The 25,073-nt window shown below is 38.6% G+C and overlaps 2 protein-coding genes across 6 annotated transcripts in view; one reads left to right on the forward strand and one right to left on the reverse strand.

The window, feature by feature from the left end:
- Positions 1–23,921, forward strand: part of gnal (G protein subunit alpha L) — a 157,620-nt gene extending 133,699 nt beyond the window's left edge. For both annotated transcript variants that reach the window (XM_062980532.1, XM_062980533.1), the window contains exons 6-12: positions 12,152–12,206; positions 14,158–14,231; positions 14,472–14,530; positions 14,781–14,901; positions 15,686–15,816; positions 17,036–17,103; positions 18,590–23,921. In XM_062980532.1, coding sequence (XP_062836602.1) covers positions 12,152–12,206; positions 14,158–14,231; positions 14,472–14,530; positions 14,781–14,901; positions 15,686–15,816; positions 17,036–17,103; positions 18,590–18,736 — 655 coding nt within the window. In that variant the 3' untranslated portion in view covers positions 18,737–23,921. The remainder of the gene's footprint in view (positions 1–12,151; positions 12,207–14,157; positions 14,232–14,471; positions 14,531–14,780; positions 14,902–15,685; positions 15,817–17,035; positions 17,104–18,589) is intronic.
- Positions 1–25,073, reverse strand: part of mppe1 (metallophosphoesterase 1) — a 53,101-nt gene that overhangs the window by 12,874 nt on the left and 15,154 nt on the right. For 2 of the 4 annotated variants that reach the window (XM_062980534.1, XM_062980536.1), the window contains exons 9-10: positions 23,923–24,063; positions 2,089–2,219 (exon numbers count right to left, since the gene is read on the reverse strand). In XM_062980534.1, the coding sequence (XP_062836604.1) occupies positions 2,089–2,219; positions 23,923–24,063 (272 nt within the window). The other 2 variants (XM_062980535.1, XM_062980537.1) reach the window with 2 other exon arrangements.

Raw genomic sequence — 25,073 nt, forward strand, 5'->3', positions numbered from 1 at the left:
AGCTTCTACGCATTGTTTTTGTCCTGCACACAAACTGTGGGCTAATCTTTTTCAGTCAGCGAATGCCACTGAGTTGCTATTTGGATGAAATGGAAGGAGGAATATCTTTTTCACCTTATATACGTACCTTGAAGAAAAGATATGTTAAAAAGCAAAACAATTGTGTAATATACTGATCACTGAGGTTCCGTTTTTGACTTATTATTACTGGGAACTATCGATTTGGACACAGCCTAATACTTCCCAGGCTTTGGGTGGGAGGTTGGGGTAGTCTGAAAATATATTTTATAAATAGAGCAGTAGTGATTCAGCATACTGGTGCCAGATCCAAATAGGAATGGCCCAATGAGGTACTTGGGATTTTTCTAGCTGTGGACCAGATACATAGTTTATTAAAGGCAGAGGCCCAGCTTTAGCAGGCAGAATAAGAGAATTGAGCTTGGATAAATACAGCCTGTAAATGTATGCTATTATTAAGGCAAGAGTATGGTTTCCATAAATGGCAACTCTCTGAAGGAAAATAGGAAGACTTGCTGGTCTTTTTTCCCACAAGGTTACAATTTGAAAAAAGATTCAATGATGGGAAAAATGCAAGAACGCCTATGTCCTCTCTTCGACCAAGTCGAGTCGAAGAATTGTACAACTTTGAAGAGTTGTATACATAGGGAAATATGAAAACAAGATAACTTGCCAAGCAAGGAACAGTAAATCATTATGTAGGACTTAAGTGATATTTTAAAGATTTATGTTGTTGCTTTTTAAAAGATACTTGAGAGCCCATGGATTTTATTTTCTAAGACAACACCAAAAGCATTATCACTAACAATTTAAAACCTCCTTTCAAAGAATAGTGAATACTTGTGAAACACTGAAAATACCCACAAAAAATATAATAAGGTAGATTCTCACTTATCCAACATAAACAGGACAGCAGAACGTTGGATAAGTGAAAATGTTGCATAATAAGGAGGGATTAAGGAAAAGCCTATTAAACATCAAATTAAATTATGATTTTACAAATTAAGCACCAAAACATGTTTTAAAACAAATACGCTGTAACGTTATGTAGTAATTACTGTATTTATTAATTTAGCATCAAAGCAAGTCAATATATTGAAAAGATTGACTATAAAAACATTAGCTACTAACAAATTGACTACAAATAAAGATAGAATTACATAAAATGAACTTGCAGTAACAACACTATTGGAAGTTAAATCCATAAAAAGTTAATTCCTTGCTGCCTAGAGAAACAGCTGTGGATCCGGGCGGGAGGCAGACTGCATTGAATAATCCAGAACATTTGATAAGCGAAGGCTGGATAAGCGAGAGTCTACTGTATTTATAAAGTCTTATATAGAGAAAAACATTATTGGCAATCAGAAAGCCTCTTGAATTTTATTCACATCTTTCTGCACACGATTTTTCCTGTCTGTACCTTACTATGTATGTTTTAAAGAATTTGTAATTTTACTGCATCCAGAAGCCAGTGCTGAAAGTGCTGCTGCCATCCCACTTGCCCACCCCAGCTCTCCCCACCATCCCACTTCCTCCATCCATCTTGAAGATTTCTGTAACACTTCCTCTGCCCCTTCCCCCTGCCATGCAGGAAAAGTACAAATGGCCATCCAACCTCCGCTTAAAAGCCTCCAAAGAAGGAGCCTCCACCACACTCCAAGGCAGTGAGTTCCACTGTTGAACAGTTCTTATGGTCAACAAGCTCCCATGTCCTCAGGAGGAAGGTAGTCCCATCAAGATCAGGTAGATTATTCCATTTCTAGAACTGAAAACCTCCAGTCCACAGAACCTCCATTCTAAATATTTATCTTCTGCTTATTAGCCACCATCAAGCCCATTACAGCATCGAGGCACTGGGCCAAACCTGCACAGCCCCAACTGACGTTGATAACAAGGAGAAAGGAGAGTTCTGAATGTCATCAGCATACAGATTACTCCACACCCCAAATCTCCTTACATTCTTCGCCAGTGGTTTCATATAGATATTGAACAGCTTGGGAGATCAGATGGGGTTAAACAGATCTATATGTCATATTTATGCTATTAACAGGCTTTCACAGATGCACTCACCAACTTGCCAAAGGTAAATGCACTCTTGCTTTCTGGCGAGCAAGGGCACCCAGCAACAGGCAGATCCAGATCCCTGAGATCTCATTTTCACTGCTGTTTTGGTGTAGTTGAAAAACAGCAAGAATCCCCTTCTGAAATGCACAAAAGAGATGCCCCATTATTTGAGAATTAGACTTGTCCATAGCTGCATGGTATACGGTACATAGGGACCACCAAACGCAGCGCCCAACACGAATCAAGGAACATGAAAGGCACTGCAAACAAATCCAACCAGAAAAGGCAGCCATAGCAGAGTACCTGATGAATCAACCTAGACACAGCATATTATTTGAGAACACAGAAATGCTGGACCACTCTTAACAACCACCATGTCAAATTACACAGAGTCTACAAGCATGTGGACAATTTCAACAGAAAGGAGGAAAACATGAAAATGAACAAAATCTGGCTACCAGTATTTTAAAAACTCTAAAATCAAGACAATAAATAATGAACACCACTCAGAAAACAGGAATTCCAGACACGAAACTATCAGGACCAGCTAACACCTCCCAACAAAGGATTCCCTCAGGCAGGAAGAAGCCAGACTTTGAAGCTGCGAGGCTATTCAGTGCTAATCCAGCTGGCCAGTTGCACCATTTACACTTGCCTCAAGCAGACAAGAGTTCTTTCTCCCACCCAGGACATTCCACAGATATATAAACCCCACTTGCATAGTTTTCCAACAGACCTCACAACCTCTGGGGATGTCTGCCATAGATGTGGGCGAAACTTCGGGAGAGAATGCTTCTAAAACATGGCCATACAGCCCGGAAAACTCACAGCAAATCAGTATTCCGGTCATGAAAGCCTTCAACAACATATTGATGTCATTTTATTGCCAGTATTTATACCATTGGGATATTTTACACATTGTTCCACTTGTGTATATGCCATTAACGCACAAGCAGGGTCATACTAATAGGATGATGCTTATTTTTATTTATTTACAACATTTATATCCCACCCTTCTCACCCGAAGGGACTCTCTCAACTTAAAGAGCCTCTCTCAACGTCTGCTAATATTCCATTACTTATATCTATCCTCACTCTTCAACTTCAAAGGAATTTCCAGAACAGCTAACAATTGTACCGCTGGCTTTAAAACAACAAATCAAGCCGCTGAAACAGTGGAAGATCAGCAGCAGATATTAAAACCATTACTAATAGGATAACACATCAACAACATATAAAAAGTCTCAGGGAAGTGAATGCTTTGCTTTAGTGTTCTCTAGTCTAAGAGTTCATGCACTTCTGGAAGGAGTAGAAAAAAGGAAAGCGGAGCTCACTAGTGCCTAAAATCAACTTGAAGAAGACATAAGTGATGCTTTTTATAGATGTATGTGTAACCTTTAAATGGCAGAAATAATAACAGTGGACTATTTTTGTATACCTCTGAATAATTTATAGCAGTTATAAATCAAGGAAAATTAGAAAGGAAAGGGAAACTCTGACAAGTGTATACTGGTGATATCTTTAAATAATTTTTCTTTAGGTGCTGTGATCAGCTACATTGCAGCAATTTTCATGAACTCTTTACCAACTAGTCTAAAATTGACCTCTTTCCTCCTGTTTCTTGTACGTGAAAATTATGTAGCAATAACAGCAGAAAAATCTGTGTATTCTGTGCAAAGAATAATTCAGAGAGTTACCCTTAATTCTTGAAAGTCTACTATATTCCCTGTGTAAATGAATAATGTTCAAAATGTAAATCTTTGTTTGTATTAGGGCAGGAGCTAATGACTTGATCAAGGCACAAAAATATCTGTTCAGTGAAATATGGTTCATATTTTACATTTAGCTAACAAACAGACGTTCCATAAAATCTGTTATCTTGTCAATTACAACTTTTATATTTAAAAATTAAAACATCTGCTAAGGATAACAAATAATTTTAAACACTATTTATTGAAACAGAAAGATTGCTGGATTTTTTATTTGCATGTATTGATTTGTTTTCATGACCGTGTTGGCAACTCATTAAGTACCATATTGTGGATAAAATTAGGATACTGTCTTAATAGAGGTGTGATATCATCAGTAGTTGCTTTCGCTGCCGGGTTTTCTTGTGTGATCCCTAATAAGCATTCCTTGAGAGTGGCTATATTTGCTGCTACTCTGCCTCTTTTGTCTTGGCTCTTGCACTGATGCTGCTAAACCTAAAAAGGGAGTCCTTTTGCCAGTTGTGGTGAAATAAGTTCAAGATGAGGTTGGAGTATGGTACTTAATAAAGTTTGCTTATGTCACATAGGAATTAATTGTTCCCTAAAATAATGAGAAGCACTGTCATTGCCCTATTTATGCATTTATATCCGGATGGGGGTTTTAAGGAATGCTTTTTCCCAAGTAATCTTGTGCTCCCTTTGGGCCAGTGAGACAATGGACAAATGGATATATAGGGGTATCCAAAGTTGTCACAGAAAATAACTAATACATCTGAATTTTTGATTTAAAATATTTCTTAAAATAAACTTTACAGGAAGAGGAGTACAACAAAATATTAGCATTGCTTAAATAGAACACCTTTATATTCATAATACATCTTGGAAAGACTGAATAAAAATGAGATTTAAAAAGGAGATAGTGGTTCCCAACCCATGGGCTGTGAAGACCTAAAATTAGGTCCGCAAGACATACCGGGGGGGGGGGGGGGATATGTCTTGGTGTCTGCGGTTTTAGGCTTGTTCTTGGGGTTATTTGGGGTGCTGATTCAGTAAATTGCATTGGATAGACCACATCAGCTCTATTTTCTGATACTAAACATATGCCATCCAGTAGTCGCCATCTCCTTGTCAACAGAAAATTATATGTAATAATATAGAGCTGATGTGGTCTATCCAATGCAATTTTCTGAATCAGCACCCCAAATAACCAAATCGAATCTAAAGTTGACCAAAAACTGATTCGTAACCCTTTTAGTACTAATGTTGGAGAGTGGTCCCTGGTCAAGTGGTCACTGGTCAAAGTGGCCCGTGGTCCAGTAGTCCCTCCCTGGTCAAGTGGTCCCTGGTAAAAAGAAGAAAAAAAAGTTGGAACCACTGGCATAGTGTATTTTGCATTTGAGAATGTTTACATCTTCCTCTCAGTGGTTCTCAACCTGTGGGTCCCCAGATGTTTTGGCCTTCAACTTTCAGAAATCCTAATAGCTCGTAAACTGGCTTGGATTTCTGGGAGTTATAGGCCAAAAACATCTGGGGACTCACAGGTTGAGAACCACAGCTCTAGGTTGACTCTTTTTTATGTAATATAAAGGATCCATTGAATAAAACTTTTTATTTCTAAACCTGGTGCTCGTGATTTGGGTTTGGAGAAATAAATACATTTGTGTTCAAAGTTCAGGGACTGCTTTAGACTGACCCAGCATCCACCCCTCACATGAACACCACCACATAGGGTGCATTCCCTTTGAGCTCAGGTTACAAAGAGAGGAAAGAGGTAACCATCTAGAAGCTGCTTAGTGTCAACACTGAGTCTACTTTGGTAGCCGCAACATCAAAATGAACAAAGTAACCCTAACCCAAGAACACAGTGAGGATTTCCTCTAAATCAGGGGTCCCCAAACTTTTTAAACAGGGGGCCAGTTCACGATCCTTCGGACCGTTGGAGGGCCAGACTATAGTTGGCCATCGAGCAATAATAATAATAATAATAATAAAAAACAACAATAATAATAATAAAAAAGAGGGTTGGAAGAGACCCTTTGGGCCATTGAGTCAAATCCCCTTCTGCCTTTGTGCACCGAAAGCACAAACAAAGCACCCCTGACAGATGGCCACCCAACCTCAATGATGATGATGATGATAATAATAATAATAATAATAATAATAATAATAACAACAACAACAACAACAACAACAACTCTGGCACAAACCAGTCAAGGTGGTCCCAGTGGTGATCGGCACACTGGGTGCAGTGCCTAAAGGCCTTGGCCTGCACTTAAACACAATCGGCGCTGACAAAATTACCATTTGCCAGCTGCAGAAGGCCACCTTACTGGGATCTGCTCGTATTATTCACCGATACACTAGACACTTGGGAAGTGTCCGACGTGTGGTCCAATACAACAGCCAGCAGAGTGTTTGCTATGGACTCATCTTGTTGTGTTTCAAATAATAATAATAATAATAATAATAATAATAATAATAATAATAATAATAATAATAATAATAAGGGTTGTAAGAGAAGAAGAGACCCCTTGGGTCATTTAGCCCAACTCCCTTCTGCCCTTGTGCAGTGGGGGCCGGATAAATGGCTTCGATGGGCCGCATCCGGCCCCCGGGCCTTAGTTTGGGGACCCCTGCTCTAAATCATGGAATGATGCAGCTCTCCAAATGTAGATCACAGCTCCAAGCATTAATCTCCAGCATAGCGAATGCTGGAGTCCAACAATATGAGCTCGTTAGTTTGTCCCCTACTGTAATGAGATCTTGCTATTTTGTAATGACCATTAACAATCCCGTTTTAGCAAAATATGAAAACTTTATGCAATGTGAAATCTAATTAGATGCAAATGAATTCAAAATCAGGCAGGGAACATACATTGGACTGCAGTTGTCATCAGCTATTGTTGGAAAGTCAATGGTGATAGATTATGGGAACTGTAATCCAGCATCATCTACAGTACCATGAGAGGTCCTTTCTTCTTTTGAATCAATATTAAAAAGCAAAATCCCTTTAAAACTATCTGTTAACTTTGCCAGACTTAAAACCAGATGTGTACACTATTCAGAGCATGGAATGATCCTTGGCATTTGCCCAAATGAAATGCAACCAATGACATTTCATTGAGTTGTTGCTGCCCCCTGCAGCCTCTTCATGTTATACTGGAAACATTGTTTGGTGTTAAGAAAAATGGAGATGTATTTTTAATAATTTGTCTTCTAGTGACTGAGTCTTTCAATTCTGTAACAAAATTATTCATTACACACTACAAGCTCTGTATCCACTGGTAATACTTCCCAGATTTCACATGGAAACAGGAAATTGCAGATAATATCCTTGTTACAAGACTAAATGTCTTATGTATCTATTTTTATATGGTATTATGTTTTAATTGTTGTATGGTTTTAACTTGTTGTATGTTTCTTGTTATATTGGAAACCACTCTGAGTCCCTCGAGGAGATAGGGTGGTGTATAAATAAATTATTATTATTATTATTATTATTATTATTATTATTATTATCATCATCATCATCATCATCATCATCATCATCATTATTATAGCAAGCCCACTGAACTAGCTTAAAATGTCTAGAGAAGACATGTTTTATTGGATGTTGATAAATGAAACCACAGGTATCAGTCTCATGGTCATACTGTTATTCAGTATTTAGTATTTTTCGTCAAATAGCTCACACACTATCATTGAGAGGAAAGTGGAAAGACTGGGGATGGATACAATATGAAGGGGAAACTATTTAACCATGCTTTTGCAGTATGTCACACTAAGCAACTTATTGGTAAAGATACGTCCAGCAGCTACCTGCAAAGTCATACTTTGAGACAGTATCCTGAAGGCTATAACAAATAAAATAATACCCAGATTGCAGGTCAAAAGAGATGCTCCATACTATTTTCTTGCATACTTTCTGCTAAAATGATTAAGGGGTATTACGTATAATAATAAACATTTAGGAGCATAAGAACCAGCATGGTATTAGCCTTTGGAGCCTGGATTATGACTCTGGAGAATAGAGTTTGAATCTCTGCTCATCCTTGGAAACCCATCGAGTTGTAATCTCTCCACAGTGAGTCAAAAACAAAGAAAAACTGCATGATAGGATCTCCTTACGATTACCATAAATCACAAATGGCAACAATAGACAGTATACTAAAGGAAAAGGGAATGGGAAGCAAAGGGGAATTCTGAATTGGTAATAACAATACCTAACAGTTTCATTAGAAGTAGGAGAACCAACCACTGCAAAAGTTAGGGCAGAGAGTACAGAGGCCAGTTGACAAGTCTTAGTCAAGTGTGTGTCTCTTATCTTCATTGAAGTGGGCATTTGGAATAAGGAGCTGCTGAAGTAAAAGGAGAAGGGAGAGGTGTGAATGGTGGAGACTAGAAACACAGCAGGGCCAGTATGGTACAGAAATGCACCGTTTCTGGGGGTTTTAGTGTTTAAATCATTGCTGGGATTGACCATATTGAGCACTGAGAAGCTAAATACGGTAGATCATTCTGTATATTTTATAGGATTCTGATAATGGCACCTATCAAAATTTTACAAAATATATAGAAAGATCTATTAAGCTTCTCAGTGCTGAGTATGAAGCTCAATCTCTGGTAACCACCAGTGATTCCCCTGGAAAGAATTTTATTAAGAGTCAAGTGCCACTGAGATAGAAGCAGCATGAGGATCCAAGCTAAGCTGACCACTTTTAAGGTCCCTTAGATGCCAGTGGGAGAACTAATCTCATGCTTCCAGGATTTTTAGGATCGCCAGATGACACACAACAGGCTACTTTCCTCCATTTTTCCATTTCAGCAGTTTAGAAGGGGATCCCTTTACAGAGAATGTAAACATTAATTTTCTTATTTGTGAGACCTTAGTCCCAAGCTTTTTTGGAACTAAAAAAAAAGGTACAAACTGAAATCTGCACTTTTAAGTTCTCTGTCTACATAAGACAACATTTAAAGATCGCTTGTCAAAGAAAGTGTCAACTGGTTTCCTAGGCAACCTGCTAAAGATACTTGAAAATCTAAAGATAGTTGTAATAATGTCAGTAACTAAAGAATATTTTTCATCTAGGCTTCGTCTATAAGAGAGATTCAGAATCCATGTAACCCACTCATTATGGATCATTTTGGTAATTTCTAGTAATTACTTGTAGAGCTTGTTTATGCTAAACCAAACTGATCAAGGTTAAAAGAATGGAGTGTATAAGTATAGCTGAGTTAACAAAGCAGTTTCTTTTTACAATGTCTTTTTATTGCTGCCTAGACCCTACTTGGAGCTCACGGTGGCGCAGCAGGTTAAACTGCTGAGCTGCTGAAATTGCTGACCAAAAGAAAGGTTGGCAGTTCGAATCCAGGGAGCAGGGTGAGCTCCCACTGTTAGCCCAACTTCTGCCAACCTAGCAGTTCGAAAACATGCCAATGTGAGTAGATCAATAGGTACCACTCCACCGGGAAGGTAACGGCACTCCATGCAGTCATGCCGGCCACATGACCTTGGAGGTGTCTACGGAGAACACCGGCTCTTCGGCTTAGAAATGGAGATGAGCACCAATCCCCAGAGTCGGACACGACTAGATCTAATGTCAGGGGAAAACCTTTACCTTTACCTAGACCAGTAGTTCTCAACCTTCCTAATACTGTTCCTCATATACTTCCTAACTGTAATTTTGCTACTGTTATGAATCATAATGTAAATATCTGATATGCAGGATGTATTTTCATTCACTGGACCAAATTTGGCACAAATACCCGATACACCCGAATTTGAATATTGGTGGGGTTGGGGGAGTTGAGTTTGTCATTTGGGAGTTGTAGTTGCTGGGATTTATAGTTAACCTATAATCAAAGAGCATTCTGAACTGAAACAGGTGAAAGCAGATATGTTTGCCTTACCAGCTACAAAATAGAGCTTGGTGAAAGATGTCTAGAAGTTTCAAAATGTTTTTGTTTGCTCACTTAAGCACATTGTTAAATTTGGGAGATGGGGGGGGGGGGGAGTTCATTGAAATGTGTTGAATTGAACTTCTTTTTGTGGTATAAGAACCTACTTTTATTCATTACACATTATGCCTCTGATACCAAATCTTTACCTATGTTACCAGTTGAAGAACAATATAGACAGTCCCAAGTTATAAACATCTGACGTACACACAACGCCTAGTTATGAATAGGGTGAGACAACAGGAAGTGAGAGAAATCTTCCCCTCGGAAAGGAAATTCATTCCTGAAAGAGTTCTCATGGGAGAAAGGTGTCTCCACTGAAGCTTTATCATTTATTTATTTATTTACAATATTTATATTCTGCCCTTCTCATGACAAAGTGGACTCAGGGTGGATCACAAAACACATATACGGCAAACATTCAATGCCGATTATACAATGACAAGACAGACAACAGATAGAGATATTATATAGGCTTTTCCCATCTATTTGGCGTCTTTGGAAGCTGTGCTCGGTTCCAGCCACAGGGGGTGCTGTTGCTCCATTTCCTTGCCAAAGAGCTTTCTTTGTTTATAAACGTTTCCCTTCTTTTCTCATTGAAACACCTAAATACCTCTCCGCTTTAATGAGGTTCCTATTTCTCTACTCACATTGCTGTTTTTGATCCACTAAGTGGGTGGGGAGCTGGGCTGAACATCAGGAGCTCACCCTGACCCGTCTTCGAACTGTCAACCTTTTGGTTGGAAAGATTTGCTGCAGCTGCAGCTGGTGATTAACCTGCTCTGTTAAAGCCGTCCCTTATGTATGTGGCTGGAGTTAAACTTTAAAAATGTATCTGTTCTGACTCACATACAAATTCAACTTAAGAACAGACCTACAGATCTTACCTTGTTGGTAATTTGGGGACTGCCTGTACATGGAAATCTAATTAGGATTAACTTGTTTGTCCTTTGCATAGAACCCAACCAAGTAACTTATTGAAAAATCCTATAGGCATCTGTTTCAGATCAGGAATATCGCTACTAATCTGCAGGGAGTATTTGTGGCAGGGCAGAACAGTTAACTTGTTTGCAGCCTGGAATAATAATAAGCACGTTTATTTGGAGGTATATTCCACTGAAATGCTTTAGATCATGTCCCTAGAAAATATGTTTAAAGTTAGAAGTACAGTAGAGTCTCACTTATCCAACACTCGCTTATCCAACGTTCTGGATTATCCAACGCATTTTTGTAGTCAATGTTTTCAATACATTGTGATATTTTGGTGCTAAATTTATAAATACAGTAATTACTACATAGCATTACTGCATATTGAACTACTTTTTCTGTCAAATTTGTTGTTAAACATGATGTTTTGGTGCTTAATTTGTAAAATCATAACCTAATTTGATGTGTAATAGGCTTTTCCTTAATCCCTCCTTATTATCCAACATATTCACTTATCCAACGTTCTGCCGGCCCGTTTATGTTGGATAAGTGAGACTCTACTGTATCACTTTCTTTAACCTTATCTCAATAAAGATCTTTGGAGTCACTTTATCCTTATGCCTTTTTATGTGACGGTCAACATAAAGGCTATTCAAACTACTGTGGTTTAACACCTAGGCAAATTAAGGTTTCAGAGTAAAGCATCATTTTGAATTTACATACAATATACAAATGGATATAATAACTCAACTTACAGGAAAAATAAAAGTATAAATTCAAGGAGTGGGATCTGTATGTAGTTTATAAATTAAAATTTAGTTCAGGCGTGATGCAGCTAGAACTTTCTAAGAAGTAATATTTTAAAAGTAAACACATTTCATGTCAGCTCAACCTGTCATGAACCGAACTGATTCATCAGCACCTGATTTAAAGGCCCGTGTGGATGTGCATAAGCTTGCTGTAGGGATGCACAGCTAGAGGCTGCTAGTCTTCCTCTGAAACCTAAATGCCATTCACTCGTATGCATGAAAAGAGGATCACTCAGCCTGCAGGGAAGGCATTCTTCATAAAAGCGGAATCTTTAAAATGGCAGACGTTCCTGGAGAAGTGACATCTTGATCTTGCAGTTGAGCAACAGCCTGGAAAGGTCCTGGCATTCCTCCCCAATTGACCTCCATTTCTTTACACCTTTCATCCCGTATTGATAGTCAGCGCCAACACTGTGGTTAAATGGGCGTTTGTAAAAATATGTTAGTTTATTTGTGTATTTTTTTGGAAAACAACATTAATGCATACTGCTGTGTATACTAGATGAATGAGAAATGATGACATTTATCTTTTTTTTCCCCAGCCACAATCTAAAGGCAGTTTCTTCCATTTCTACAAGTATATAAGAATAGCAATGGGGATGGAGCAATGGATTTTGTAGTTTAGATGTTAGTTATTCCGTTCTTAACATATATGTTTTCTTCCAGCTTTTTAGAAAGAATAGACAGTGTCAGTATGCCTGACTACACACCAACAGATCAGGTGAGTAGAATTGGGAAATGGTTGGTGAGCCCTCCAGGGCTTTTGCTTTTATCCCTGTGCCACACAGCAGCCTTTCAAATTGCTGGGAATATTTAACCAAATTTGTGATGTAATGGGAAGTCAGCTCTTCAAAGACTAAAGTTGTTCTATTGGACTCCTGTACATCTCCTACAGATTTCTGGACAGTATTTTAAAGCAAATGTCATGCATCATTTACACTGGTGACATCTCACAACTAAAATGTGTCAGCCTTTTTCACTTTTGTGAGGCACACAATGATGCTTAACGCCTGCAGGAATTTAAGGAGAGAACTCAGTACTTCATACACTTGCTGATGTGGAGAGGCACAACCTAATAATAATAGTAATAGTAATAATTTTATAAATAATAATAAACAAAGTATGGATTGTCGATGTTGCAATCCCAGGCGACAGCAGGGTTGAAGAGAAACAACTAGAAAAGCTGACATGATACGCGGATTTAAAGATCGAACTGCAAAGACTCTAGCCCAGGTATGGGCAAACTAAAGCCCAGGGGCCGGATGCGGCTCTGTGCGTGCTTACCTCAGGCCCTCCTCATTTTCCCTGTAAGCAGCCCCGTCCTTATGCCAAGAGGTATGGCCTGAGGAAGACACAGCAGCTAAGAGCCCTCCGGAGCGCTCTTGGCCATCGCTTGTCTCGCCCTCCGCCTGGCACAATGCTGAGAGTACAGCCCAAAGATCGGGGGCAGAGGATCATGGAGGAGGATCAGGGCAGTCACCGTATGTCTTGTTATACTCCCTATGTAACAAAAGTGTGAGTAGCCCTGTCCTTACGTGAGGTGGACAACTTGAGCATGACCCCTGGTCCTGTTGCCCCTCCCAGCCCAGCCCTCTCAGCCAGACCCATAATATGGCCCCATGGCAAAAAGTTTGCCCTTTCCTGCTGTAGCACAAGCCCCAGTAAAGGTGGTCCCAGTGGTGATCAGCACACTAGGTGCAGTGCCTAAAGACCTTCGCCTGCACTTAAACACAAAATTACCCTCTGTCAACTGCAAAAGGTCACCCTACTCGGATCTGCATGCATTATTGGTAAGGGTCCAACATGTGATCCAATACAACAGCCAGCATAGTGATCTTGTTTGCTGTGTACTAATCTTGTTGTGTATCAAAAATAATAGTCATAATAATAAGCTTTATTTATACCCTGCCACCATCTCCCCAAAGGGACTCGGCACGGCTCACAGAAGCGCTACCAGTGCCAAAATAAAATAAACAATGCATAAACATATAGACTATTACAACATAATTTTACAACTGCAAACATGCATAAAATTACATAATAAATTTTTTTAAATTCATAAAATGCATCAGTGCCTGCAGATAAAACTGAAAGTCTTAAATTAGCAATCCAAGTGCCAGAGTGAAGCAATCGCGAATTCCTCACATCTAACCATTATCACGGTCAAAGGCCTGTTTAAAAAGCCAAGTTTTTATACTAGACCAAAAGGCTTGGAGAGTAGGGGCTAACCTAATCTCTCTAGGGAAGGCATTCCAGAGCCAGGGCGCCGCCACCAAGAAGGCTCTTGTCCCCACCAACCAAATTTGGGACGGTGGTGGGACTGAGAGGAGGGCCTCCCCGGCAGATCTCAAAGCCCATGCCAGTTCATAGAAGGAGATGCGGTCTCAAAAATAGATTGGACCCAAAGCGTATAGGGCTTTATAAGTAATAACCTGCACTTTGAATTGGGCCCAGAAACTTGTCGGCAGCCTGTGGAGCTGCTTTAATAGGGGCGTAGTATGCTCCCTAAAGCTAGCCCCAGTCAGCATTTAAACCTAATTTTAAAAAATGTTTATATCTGATTATTCTCTAATAGTTAGTGACTTTTCAAAGGTTTGCCTTACTTGTTGTTCATACTTATTATATGTTTTTATATGGAAAATGTAACACGTGATTCTGTTTCCTATTTCCAGGATCTCTTAAGATGCAGGGTTTTAACATCCGGGATTTTTGAGACAAGATTCCAAGTAGATAAAGTAAACTTTCAGTGAGTACATTACTAATTTATAACTTGTGCCCAGCTTTGTAAAGTAGAGGCAGTTATAGTGTATGTTTCAGTATCCTTGCAAAGGGAGAGGGGCAATTTAAAATAAATAAACTACCATCATTGCCTATCTGTTGTAATTCACGTCTGATTAAATGTCACTGAAATATTACTTATTGTTTGAATGATCAAGGGCTTCAAATACTGAGAATAAAAGAGCAACAATTTGTGGTCTCTCAACAGCATGTTTGATGTAGGTGGTCAGAGAGATGAAAGAAGAAAATGGATCCAATGTTTTAATGGTAAAGTAATATTTTCACATTTCCCATTTTAGTCTCAGGCTGTCTTATTCTTGCTTTCTGTTGTATTGTGTATTAACATAGACTATGATGAATTCTTAAGTTTAGAAAAACTATAATTTTGCCTATGTAACTCAGCTTATATTTCTAATTACCATTGCAAAACAAGCCTGAGCAATTATTATAACTTTTGCATGACACAGTTTTTTAATATTTTTTATTCCTCTGCTGTCCCTGATACGATCTTCCACAGATGTCACAGCTATTATATTCGTTGTGGCCTGTAGCAGCTACAACATGGTCATAAGGGAAGATAATAACACCAACAGATTACGGGAGTCTCTGGATCTCTTCAAAAGTATCTGGAACAACAGGTAGGATTTCTATGTAGAACAACATTATATTAATTTGGTGCTGTGACAAAAAAGTATGTTGCATTAAACAAGGAAAATGTAGAATAAATATTAGAATAATTTTAAATATTAAACAGTGTATTATTTTATGCTTACAGTATTTATATCCTACCCTTCTCACCCTGAAGGGGATTCAGAGCAGCTTACATAGTACATAAATAGGCAAACATTCAATGCCGATTATACACTTAACAAGAACAGACAAACAGTGGTAAAGGCAGTTGTTCCCATCTTAGTTCCGGCATCTTGGATGCTGTGCTCAACTCTGGCCACAGGGGGTACTGTCGCTCCATCTTCCATACCGAGGAGCTTCTTCCAATTAATCAATGTCCTTAAGGGCACCTTTATTACCTCCCTGCTAAAAGCGGTACCTATTCATCTACTCGCATTTCTGCTTTCGACCTGCTAGGTGGGCAGGTGAGCTGGGGCTAATGGCGGGTGCTCACCTCAACCCGGGATCGAACTGCTGACCTTTCGGCAGGATTTTTCTGCAGCACAGCGGTTTAGCCTGCTGTGCTGAGCCTGGCTCTTACACATCACTGGAGACTAGATAGCTTAGGAAACTTTGTGGCCTACAGTTCCCAGAATTCATCTGCCACCATGCTGTTTGGGAAATTATGGGATTTGTCAAAAAATAGCTTTTGCAATCTGATTAAAGATGGACATCATTTGTGAGCCATGAAAAATAACTAGTTAGCTATTGATCAGTTATCTTTGAGTCCTTATTTACATTTGTATTTTACAGGTGGTTACGGACGATTTCAATCATTTTGTTTCTGAACAAACAAGACATGCTGGCTGAAAAAGTCTTGGCAGGGAAGTCTAAAATTGAAGACTATTTTCCTGAATTTGCAAGATACACAGTACCTGAAGATGGTGAGTTTCTTAATTCTGCTATGACAGAGCTAAATACTTGTTCTCCTTTAAAGCTTGTATGCCATATATAAACTTGAATGAATTTTAACCATATAGACCTGAAAGCGAACATGATTTTTTAAAAAAGAATCAGTATATCTGCTATGGTTGTATATATTATAGAGCTGCTTTTAATTAATCTCAGGTAAAAATATTTAAGATATCAGAAAAATAATTTTGAATAAATACTTAATCAGAAGCAGTTCTAAAAGTCTTTAGCTAGATGCCTAGATGATTCATTCACTAGGCAAGTTATTCCTCATCCTAATCTATTGCTGGCCCTAATCGTGCCCTTGGGTTTGTTACGATACAATGCTCGAGGGACAATGGAAGTTACAATTGGGCAGGTGCCTATTTAGATCTGACCATTGCAATCCATCAAAGGCCACATCCTCCACATTTACCTCTAGCAATAAACTGGAAGATGGGTTTTTCTGTGATGGGATACCCCCTATAGAAAGGTTTCTCCAATTTATTTATTTATTTGCAGTATTTATATTCCGCCCTTCTCACCCCAAAGGGGACTCAGGGCGGATCACAATGTACATATACATGGCAAACATTCAGTGCCATTAGATATATAACATATTGACAAAGACACAGAGGCTATTTAACATTTTCCAGCTTCCGGCTTCATGAGGGTATGCTCGATTCCAGCCACAGGGGGCGTTGCCACTTCCTCATCCACTTGTGACACTGAGTCATTGATGGAGTACTTCCTCATTCTTCCGCACGCTAATGGAAGTTTTTATGGAGTCATAAATTAGTTAAATTAGCCTTCCCTCATAAAGCGGTAGCTAAATTTTGTACTTGAGAGATGCAACTGTCTTTCAGGTTGCTTAGGTTAACAACGAGCCAGGCTATTAATGGTCGAGAACTCAATCTGACCCGGGTTGGCTTTGAACTCATGACCTCTCGGTCAGTAGTGATTTATTGCAGCTGGCTACTAACCAGCTGTACAACAGCCAGCCTAATATGCTTCATTTCAATAGTAATTCATATTTGTATATACAATACATTGTACTGTATTGTATGCTCTCTCTGTTTTCCAGTACCCAATTCATACGTGTATTGAAAGAAAATTAAAATAAATAGTTGGAATTCACTGCCTTTATCTTGAATATCTGCTCCTTTATCTTACTGGTATCGTATTATTGACTTCTTTCCATGGTCACAACAGCAACACCAGATGCAGGAGAGGACCCCAAAGTTACAAGAGCAAAATTTTTTATCCGGGATGAATTTTTAGTAAGTAATAGTATTATTTTTTCTTTTACAAGTCTGCATGATTCTCTCCATAAATCATGTCTGAGAACCAGAGGGTTACCATAATATTTTACATGCTATAGAACAGGGGTGTTGAATTCATTTGCACTGATGGCCACATTGTTGTTGCCTCCAAACAGCCATTTGTAATTGTAAGACCGTATAAACATAACTACGGTATGTTGCCCTGGCAATTAAAGCCTCGGGTGGCACATAAAATGAGGCTGGATTCAGCCTCCGGCTCCTGCATTTTGACACGTGCACTGTATAATAGGTCCTTCATTGTACAATATTGGCAATATGGGACTACTATCCCCCTTTTCCACATGATGATCAACTCTGTCATACTTGTGTTGCAAGTATCTCAGCTTGTATGGATCTTCACATTCCTTCGATCCCTCTCCCACGAATCCCTTCATTTCCACTGGAAAACCCAAGTTTTTTCCACTATACCTCACAACCTCTGAGGATGCCTGCTATAGATGTGGGTAAAACGTCAAGAGAGAATGCTTGCAATCTTTCCTGTCTTCTCATGATCTGGCCAAAATACATAAACCAATGCAATATTTCCTACCATCTAATACAATAATTGTACATAACTATGCCATCCTTTGCGTTAGAGAGACAGTCATGTACAGTTCTGTCTTCCTTCCTATTATTTTTCTATTCTTTCTGGCATGATAATTATTTAATCCAGCATGTTCAGTCATCCTGGGAATGCCAAACTTTGGCTTAGCATTTTTTGCTCATAGCTCCAGATAAGTAAATAGGGAAAAAAGGGGGGAACAGAACAGTCAAAATTAATTAGAATGAAATACACACAAAATTCCCCATGAGAACAATTTGTTTTTCTTTATTGTTCCAAGATCTAAAGAAGGACTGTCAGATCTTTCAGGATATAGAAGCTTGAAGCAGAGAGTGGTCCAAAGAAAAGTATTCTTTCCTTTTTAGGTTGGTAGGGGATGAGATTAGAAAATAAACAGAGTTGGTCATCTGTATTTTTATGTGGGTTTAACCAAAGTCTTACTTAACAAGAATGTTGTCTCTGAAGCAGTAGCTTTCATGGCTGGAATCACTGGGTTGCGATGAGTTTTCCAGGCTGTATGGCCATGTTCCAGAAGCATTCTCTCCTGACGTTTTGCCCAGATCTATGGCAGGCATCCTTTCAACCTCTGAGGATGCCTGCCATAGATGTGGGCCAAACGTCAAGAGAGAATGCTTCTGGAACATAGCCATACAGCCTGGAAAACTCACAGTCTAGTACTATTGTCAGTTCCATGCCAAAATGACTGTATTTAATATTTTGGGTATGCTTGGGTGTTTTCTTTATGTTACATTCAATACAAAGTGCTTCCATTTTGTGATCTGTGAAAATCAGGCCTCTATTATTTTACTGTCTGTTACAAAATGCAGTATCTGCCTTTTGAGTAAAGTATTTTTTGTATGTATTTTTTTTAATCTCCTGCAGAGAATAAGCACGGCAACCGGAGATGGGAAGCATTATTGCTACCCTCACTTCACATGCGCAGTTGACACAGAAAACATCCGCAGAGTGTTCAACGACTGTAGAGACATCATTCAGAGAATGCATCTTCGCCAGTACGAACTATTGTAACTAAACAAAAAACACCATGGAGCCTGTGGTTTTAAACATTTTCTTTCTAGAGTTCCTCACGTGAAGTAGAGGAAGATACTACATAGATACATCTGCCTCCTCAGTTTGTTTACTTTGACTAGCCTTTCAACCCAGTCCATGCTTTAGGGGACAATGTGTGTGCTGTAATTTTTTATATGCCACTTCTTTGTCATTCCACTAAGGCCTTTGGCTACCTCTGTTTCCTTCAGTTTGGTTGCATTTTCGTTTATTTATAATTGGGCACAACCTGCTAATTTTTGTTCAGCAGGTTTGTTGGTTCAAGCCGGTATCTGCTAGCTGGGTGACACCATGGCATACCTATTGTGTGTGTGGGTTTCCTTTTCTACCATGACGCTGAAGAGTACTTGATGGATGGGAGGAAAAGAATAATGCACTTTGTTTCAGGGTTATGGAGTTCTGCTGAGGATGTATACAAGAGATGTAGCAGCATCACAATATTTATTATTACACTGTCAGAATTTTCTAACATAACTTGAGTTGCAGGTCAACGGATGAAGTGACCTCCTCTTTTTAAAGCCATTCTTGGCACAGGAAATAGAGTAGATTAGGCACAGGGAAGAGAAGCAATTTTTTCTGGAGGTCTGGAGCAAGGAGTCTCTACACACCTCAGGCATTTGAATTTAGAGCTACTTTTTCCGCCTATGGCACCTAGGCAGAAAAATCCACCCTCACTTACATTGTTTCTTCTGTCCACAAATGACCAAATTCGTTTAGATCATTTTTGGACAACAGTCTTCTCCCTATATATATATATAATATATATATTTTTTGTTTTATTGCTGGTTTATTATATTGTACAGACTGTAAAGTGTAATATTATTTTGTACACTTTTATTGAAGAAAAATACTTGTAGAAGATCTTTGTGCCTTGATTATGGCTGTACCTGTAAAATGAGCTAAGATGTAAGTATGTTTTTGACTGCGCTGTACAGCTTGATGTCAACTTTACCTACAGCAGAGACTGGAGGGTAAAAAAAATTCTCTGTAGAGTTTAGGGGTTTTCTGGTTTATATAAAAAGAACTGCTCTTTAGTATAAAAAATTATAAATTATGCAAAGTTAGTCATTTACCTTTCCAAGTAAATTATTGCTGCTACCAGATACTGCAGCAACATGCCTTTCTCTCAGTCTCAGCTTTAAAACATGGAAATTGATTCATGTGTCCAAATTGCAACCTGGTGTTGTTTTATGGGAATCAAGGATCTTGTTTTATCTTTAATAACTTTGTTCAGTAATTCTTTGGTCATTCATAGACCCTTCACAATTGAACAGATTGTGAAACCTGTAGAAGCACCACTACATAAAGGCTCTTCTATCTTTGTTGCAACGGCCGCTTTCATTGTGCAAATCGAAGGAAAGGAGAAAAGGTGTAACCCTTGTGTCTGGCCCTAAGAGAATTACAAGATGACAGTTTTATTTCTCTTAATAAAGAGACCTTAGAAAAATGTTTTATTTTAAATATATTGTAGAATCACAATGTGTGAATATTTCTCAAACTTGAATAATTTATGCAAATGACATTCACAAAATAAGTTGTGGTACAGTACAATATAAAAGCAAGAATTGCTGTAGCAATAAGGCATGCCCTGCTCCGTAATTGTAAGACTGCTTTATATTTTATGCATAGGTGTTATGTCAGAGTACATAGTTTCCTGTGTCCAAAATAACCTGTACAAACATTTTAAATTTGTAGTTGCAATAACGGATTTAGAAGTATTAGCCAACATAACTTCATAGATTACTTATCATCTGGATTATCTTCACTGTTAATTTAAATTTCAAAACAAATTATTCTGAACGCTTCTCAACCACACAATGTGAATGAATTTTTAAATAAGGATAGCATGCTTGTTTATATAAACCCAGACTGTTTTTTTGTTTTGTTTTGTTTCCGAAATACTGGACAGGCACAGTGTGGTTGTAATTCTACAGAGGGGTCAAATTAGTAATTTTTTACTGCAACCCTTTAACACTTTTGGTCCCATTCAACATTTTCCAATATCTCAGTAATAGTAATCATTGCATGTTCCTACAATGTTAAAAACACTTACTTCAAAATTCCTACTTCCCTTTCCGAAAAGGAAAACCGTGGCTCCACTAAGTGACAAAAGTAGGAGAATATTTGAAAGGGGACAGGCAGGGGAAGTTGCGGTCATCTTTAGTTTTCTCCCTTTCCATGTGCAACATGGTCTATATCCTGTAAGTCAAGTCAGCCAAAGGACTGTCGTGATGCAACTGTCTGCAGTGGTTGTGAGATATTGGCATTGATTCATCCATATTCTAAATGTGAGTTCATCAGGAAAAATAAGCAGATTCAGAAATTTAGCTTCAGCACTTTGTGTGGCTTAGTATAGTCCCCATCCATAAATTCCATCCTAAACAAATAGGCCAGCAATTCTCTTGTACAGTAAACCCACTGAATCAGTTATTTAACAATAAATCGACTTGTAGTTCTAACTCTATAGTCAGGACTAGCAGGAGGATTAGACCATATTTTGTAAATGTCATTGACTTGGGTAGGACTAGGATCCAAGTATGTTGTGATCTGACAGGACCATTTCCCTTTAGAAGGACATCAAGAACGCTATGTCTCATGGGATCCGAACTCTGTATGCCCCATGCAGGTAGGAAGAGTCGAAGCTCAAATCTTCTTCTAGAGCACTGCTTCTTAAACAATAGATCTTAACCTCAAATGCTGTCCCCTGAGCTCAATGTTTTTTTTTTTGTTTTTTTTTGGGGGGGGGGCTCACAAAAAAATTCTGACTGCCACCTAGTGGCTGTTTTACACATCTACACAAATCTGCGCAGTGTTTACAATAGACTCTGCAAACTCTTCAGCTGTACTTCATAAAAAGAAAAGTCAGCCTGTTTGGCAAGCCTTGCAAATGCTGATTTGTTATCAGTATATGTTTGGTTTTTATACTTTTATATACCTATATAGCCAGGGTCACAGTTTAAGAAGCCCTGTTCTAGAGAACTTTAGCAAGACTTTTTTGACTTGCGTACAAGGGATACACAAGACCACACATGGCTTATTTCAACCACTCAAGAGGCTTGGCCTCGGCTTTCAGCCTGGTTTGCCAATACTCTGCAAGCCTGTTAGCAAGGAGTTTTAATGACTGTATCACATGACTGCCATCTTAAATTACTTCATTAATGTAAAGGACTCATCTGAAGCTACTCCCCTTCCCAATAGCCTTTTTTTAAAAAATACTTACTGTAAAATAACTCTACATCAACTCTGTTGCTGACATCAAGGAAAAGAAGTACCACATGAGATGGTCCTGCAGCAATAACACTTTAAAATTGTTTCCAGTTAGAAAGATTAAGCCTCTAAGCAGTACAGGGCACTATTGCAGACACAAGAGGAGGCTTGTAGGACTTACATAGTGTACAGTTACAAACTTTTAATATACATATTTGATACAAACACTTTAGCAAGAAAAAAAAGATTCATTTGATTGTAGAATACAATATTTTTGTACAGCATGAAACGTTCACAGTTAAATTATCCTGTAGTTAAAAGTCATATCAATTGTCTAGGAATTTCTGTATGTAAAGGCAAACTTTGCCTTTTGGGCTAGCAATTCAAGTACGCATTTGCTGGCATGAATGTAGTCTGATGGACTGTTCTTTAGCTTTGGTGTGTCAGTGACTGATTACAAGTGTCTGACTCTTCATAGTGCTTTATACTTAGTGATTAAATGCTGAACAAAATGGAACAGGGAGGCGAAAGGCAGAAAGTGAGCTAGTGTGGAGACCACAAGCACAACTCCTGCTGTACAGTAGATAGTAATAATGGTATTCTCACAGGGAAGAAAGCACTTGTAGAGAGAGAAGTTTGATGACGTTATGCTGCCCTAAGAAATAGAAACAATGGTTTAGAAGACGGTGCGCAACAAGCGGCTATAAGATTTAAAGCGGTACCATTGGTAGAAGAGCTCAGTTCTTTTCACAGCGTCAGTGCTTTCAACTGCACTGCAAACAAAGAGACTAGGACAGTTTGGAAACCCTTCATCCTAAACACTCTGCTGTTAAGCACTAGAACAATACTGAGCCATGTGAAGGAATTAAGTTCCCAAATAAGATCACAAAAGCTTAAAATAATAATATTGACAGGTTCAGATCACATTGCAGTTACTGGCCACAGTCCAACAATGAACTAGACCCTTTTGAGCACATTAGTATCAATGTGATTAAAGGCGCTTAAACTGTGTTGGAAATTCGCTGTTTGTATCTGAGGGACAACATTTTTGAGATCACATGAGGGGCAAGACCAGATTAGCAATGTTCTTGTAGTATTTGAGGGAAGGAAAATCACAGATAAGAAAACCATCTATATTTCAGAGTGCTGGAAAAATGTCATTCTGAAATAAACTGAATTATTGGTCAGTAATCGTCCCAAACAATATTGAAGAGGCAATATGGTTTCAAAGTTTCCAACTGTTTAACATTTGTGTTATTTGCTGAGTCACAAAGATCTTTTATACATAAACTAAAAAACGGTCCCTATAGAGAACTGATTTGCCCTTCCCATGCACAAGAGGCTGGACAACTAAACATAGAATTGGTTTTTTGAAGGTAGAAATGTACATGTTTTAGAACCAGGAAACTTTTTGTGTTTCAGGTTAATCTACTGAGAATTGTGATGACCTAGTATACCCAAAGTAAAGCTAACTGTGAAATAGGTTCGCCTGAATAGAATTTTGCTGCCCTATGAGATATATAGTTTGCACTTTTGAAAGATTAAAGAACCATGCAGATAAATATGGTCTTGTGGATAAATCAGCCAAGCAAAAACAAGTCTTAATACTGTTTGTTGCGGACTACTGATGATTGTTGCAGTCAATTGTTTACACTGCATCCTCTTTATAGAAACATACGAAAGATGCTTGTATTTAGAAATCGTTATTAAAAACCACAAAAATGTCTTTGCACTATACAAGCTGGATGGCTCCCCGAGTATGTACTTTATAAAGTGGGTGCTTTGTACTCAACGTAAGTGTACTTTTGGAGAGGACGGGAGGAGCTGTTTTGTTTTGCTTTTTTACAGGTAGCATCAGTCTGAGAAAATAGCTGATTGCTATGTTGATTTATATTATGAAAAAAATTATCTGAGAAAATAAAAAAAATATTTAAATTTACCATTATGAAACTAGGATTGTTTCTGTTCCTCCAGCTGAACGAGGGAACGCTGATTTCTGAGACTCTCCCATTATGCAACACTTCGCAGGCACTGTGGGTATGTCCACTCAGGATTAGGCGAGGACGAAACCACCACAGCAACTGCAATGGAGAATGACATTGCAGACACTGAGAAGTCCCTCAATTCAGAGAAACATTGCCATGTAATGTGAAAAAGAATAATACTTACTCTTAGTTATGTCTCATTTATTTTACTTAATGTAAATCTGTTGCCTATTATTACATATAAACATAGGAATCCCCGGTGGTGCAATGGGTTAAACCCTCATGCTGGCAGGACTGCTGACCAAAAGGTCAGCGTTTCAAATCCGAGGAGCAGGGTGAGCTCCCGTCTGCCAGCTCCAGCTTCCCATGTGGAGACATGAGAGAAGCCTCCCACAGGATAGTAAAACATCCGGGCTTTCCCTGGGCAACGTCCTTGCAGACGGCCAATTCTCTCACACCAGAAACAACTTGCAGTTTCTCAAGTCACTCCTGACACGAAAAAACCTCCATATAAACATATGTTATCAAATAATAGAGAATCGCCTCCCCCTCCCTCACATTAACAACAAGAATAATTATTACCTGCCTCTCAAGAAGAACTGAGCCTAAGTCATTGTTCAAATGCATCAATTGGCCATGACCACCTGCTTTTCTTTCCTTTTAATTTCATGAATATTACTAGCAAATGTAGACTGGTTCTGGCTTATTTTTGCAGCTGAGCACCATAAAGAAGTGGAGCAGTAGCTGAAAGAAGAATGGCTGCTCTCAGACGTTTCCCTCTGAACCTTAACCCTAACCTCTTGACCGTCATAAGATGTAAAAACATGAAAGGTATTACATCAGTATATTAAATGTTAATATGTGGAGATATTAACTTTGCTTTTTAATGTTTTGTGAACAGCAATAGTTCCCTGGGGATGCTTCTGTTGGCTATTGGTGTTAACTGTAATGTCATCTCCCTGAACAAGCAGCTGGAGTCCATTCCCTTGGTGAAAGTTAGATGACATATTTTGCAACTCCACTAAAATGTTAATGAAATCACAACAAAAGGAAACACATTTATCTGGATCATTCCTTTTCTGGACATCCTACTATCTAAAGTTATC

Source organism: Anolis carolinensis, chromosome 4 (genome assembly GCF_035594765.1).
Source record: "Anolis carolinensis isolate JA03-04 chromosome 4, rAnoCar3.1.pri, whole genome shotgun sequence".
Lineage (NCBI taxonomy): Eukaryota > Metazoa > Chordata > Lepidosauria > Squamata > Dactyloidae > Anolis > Anolis carolinensis.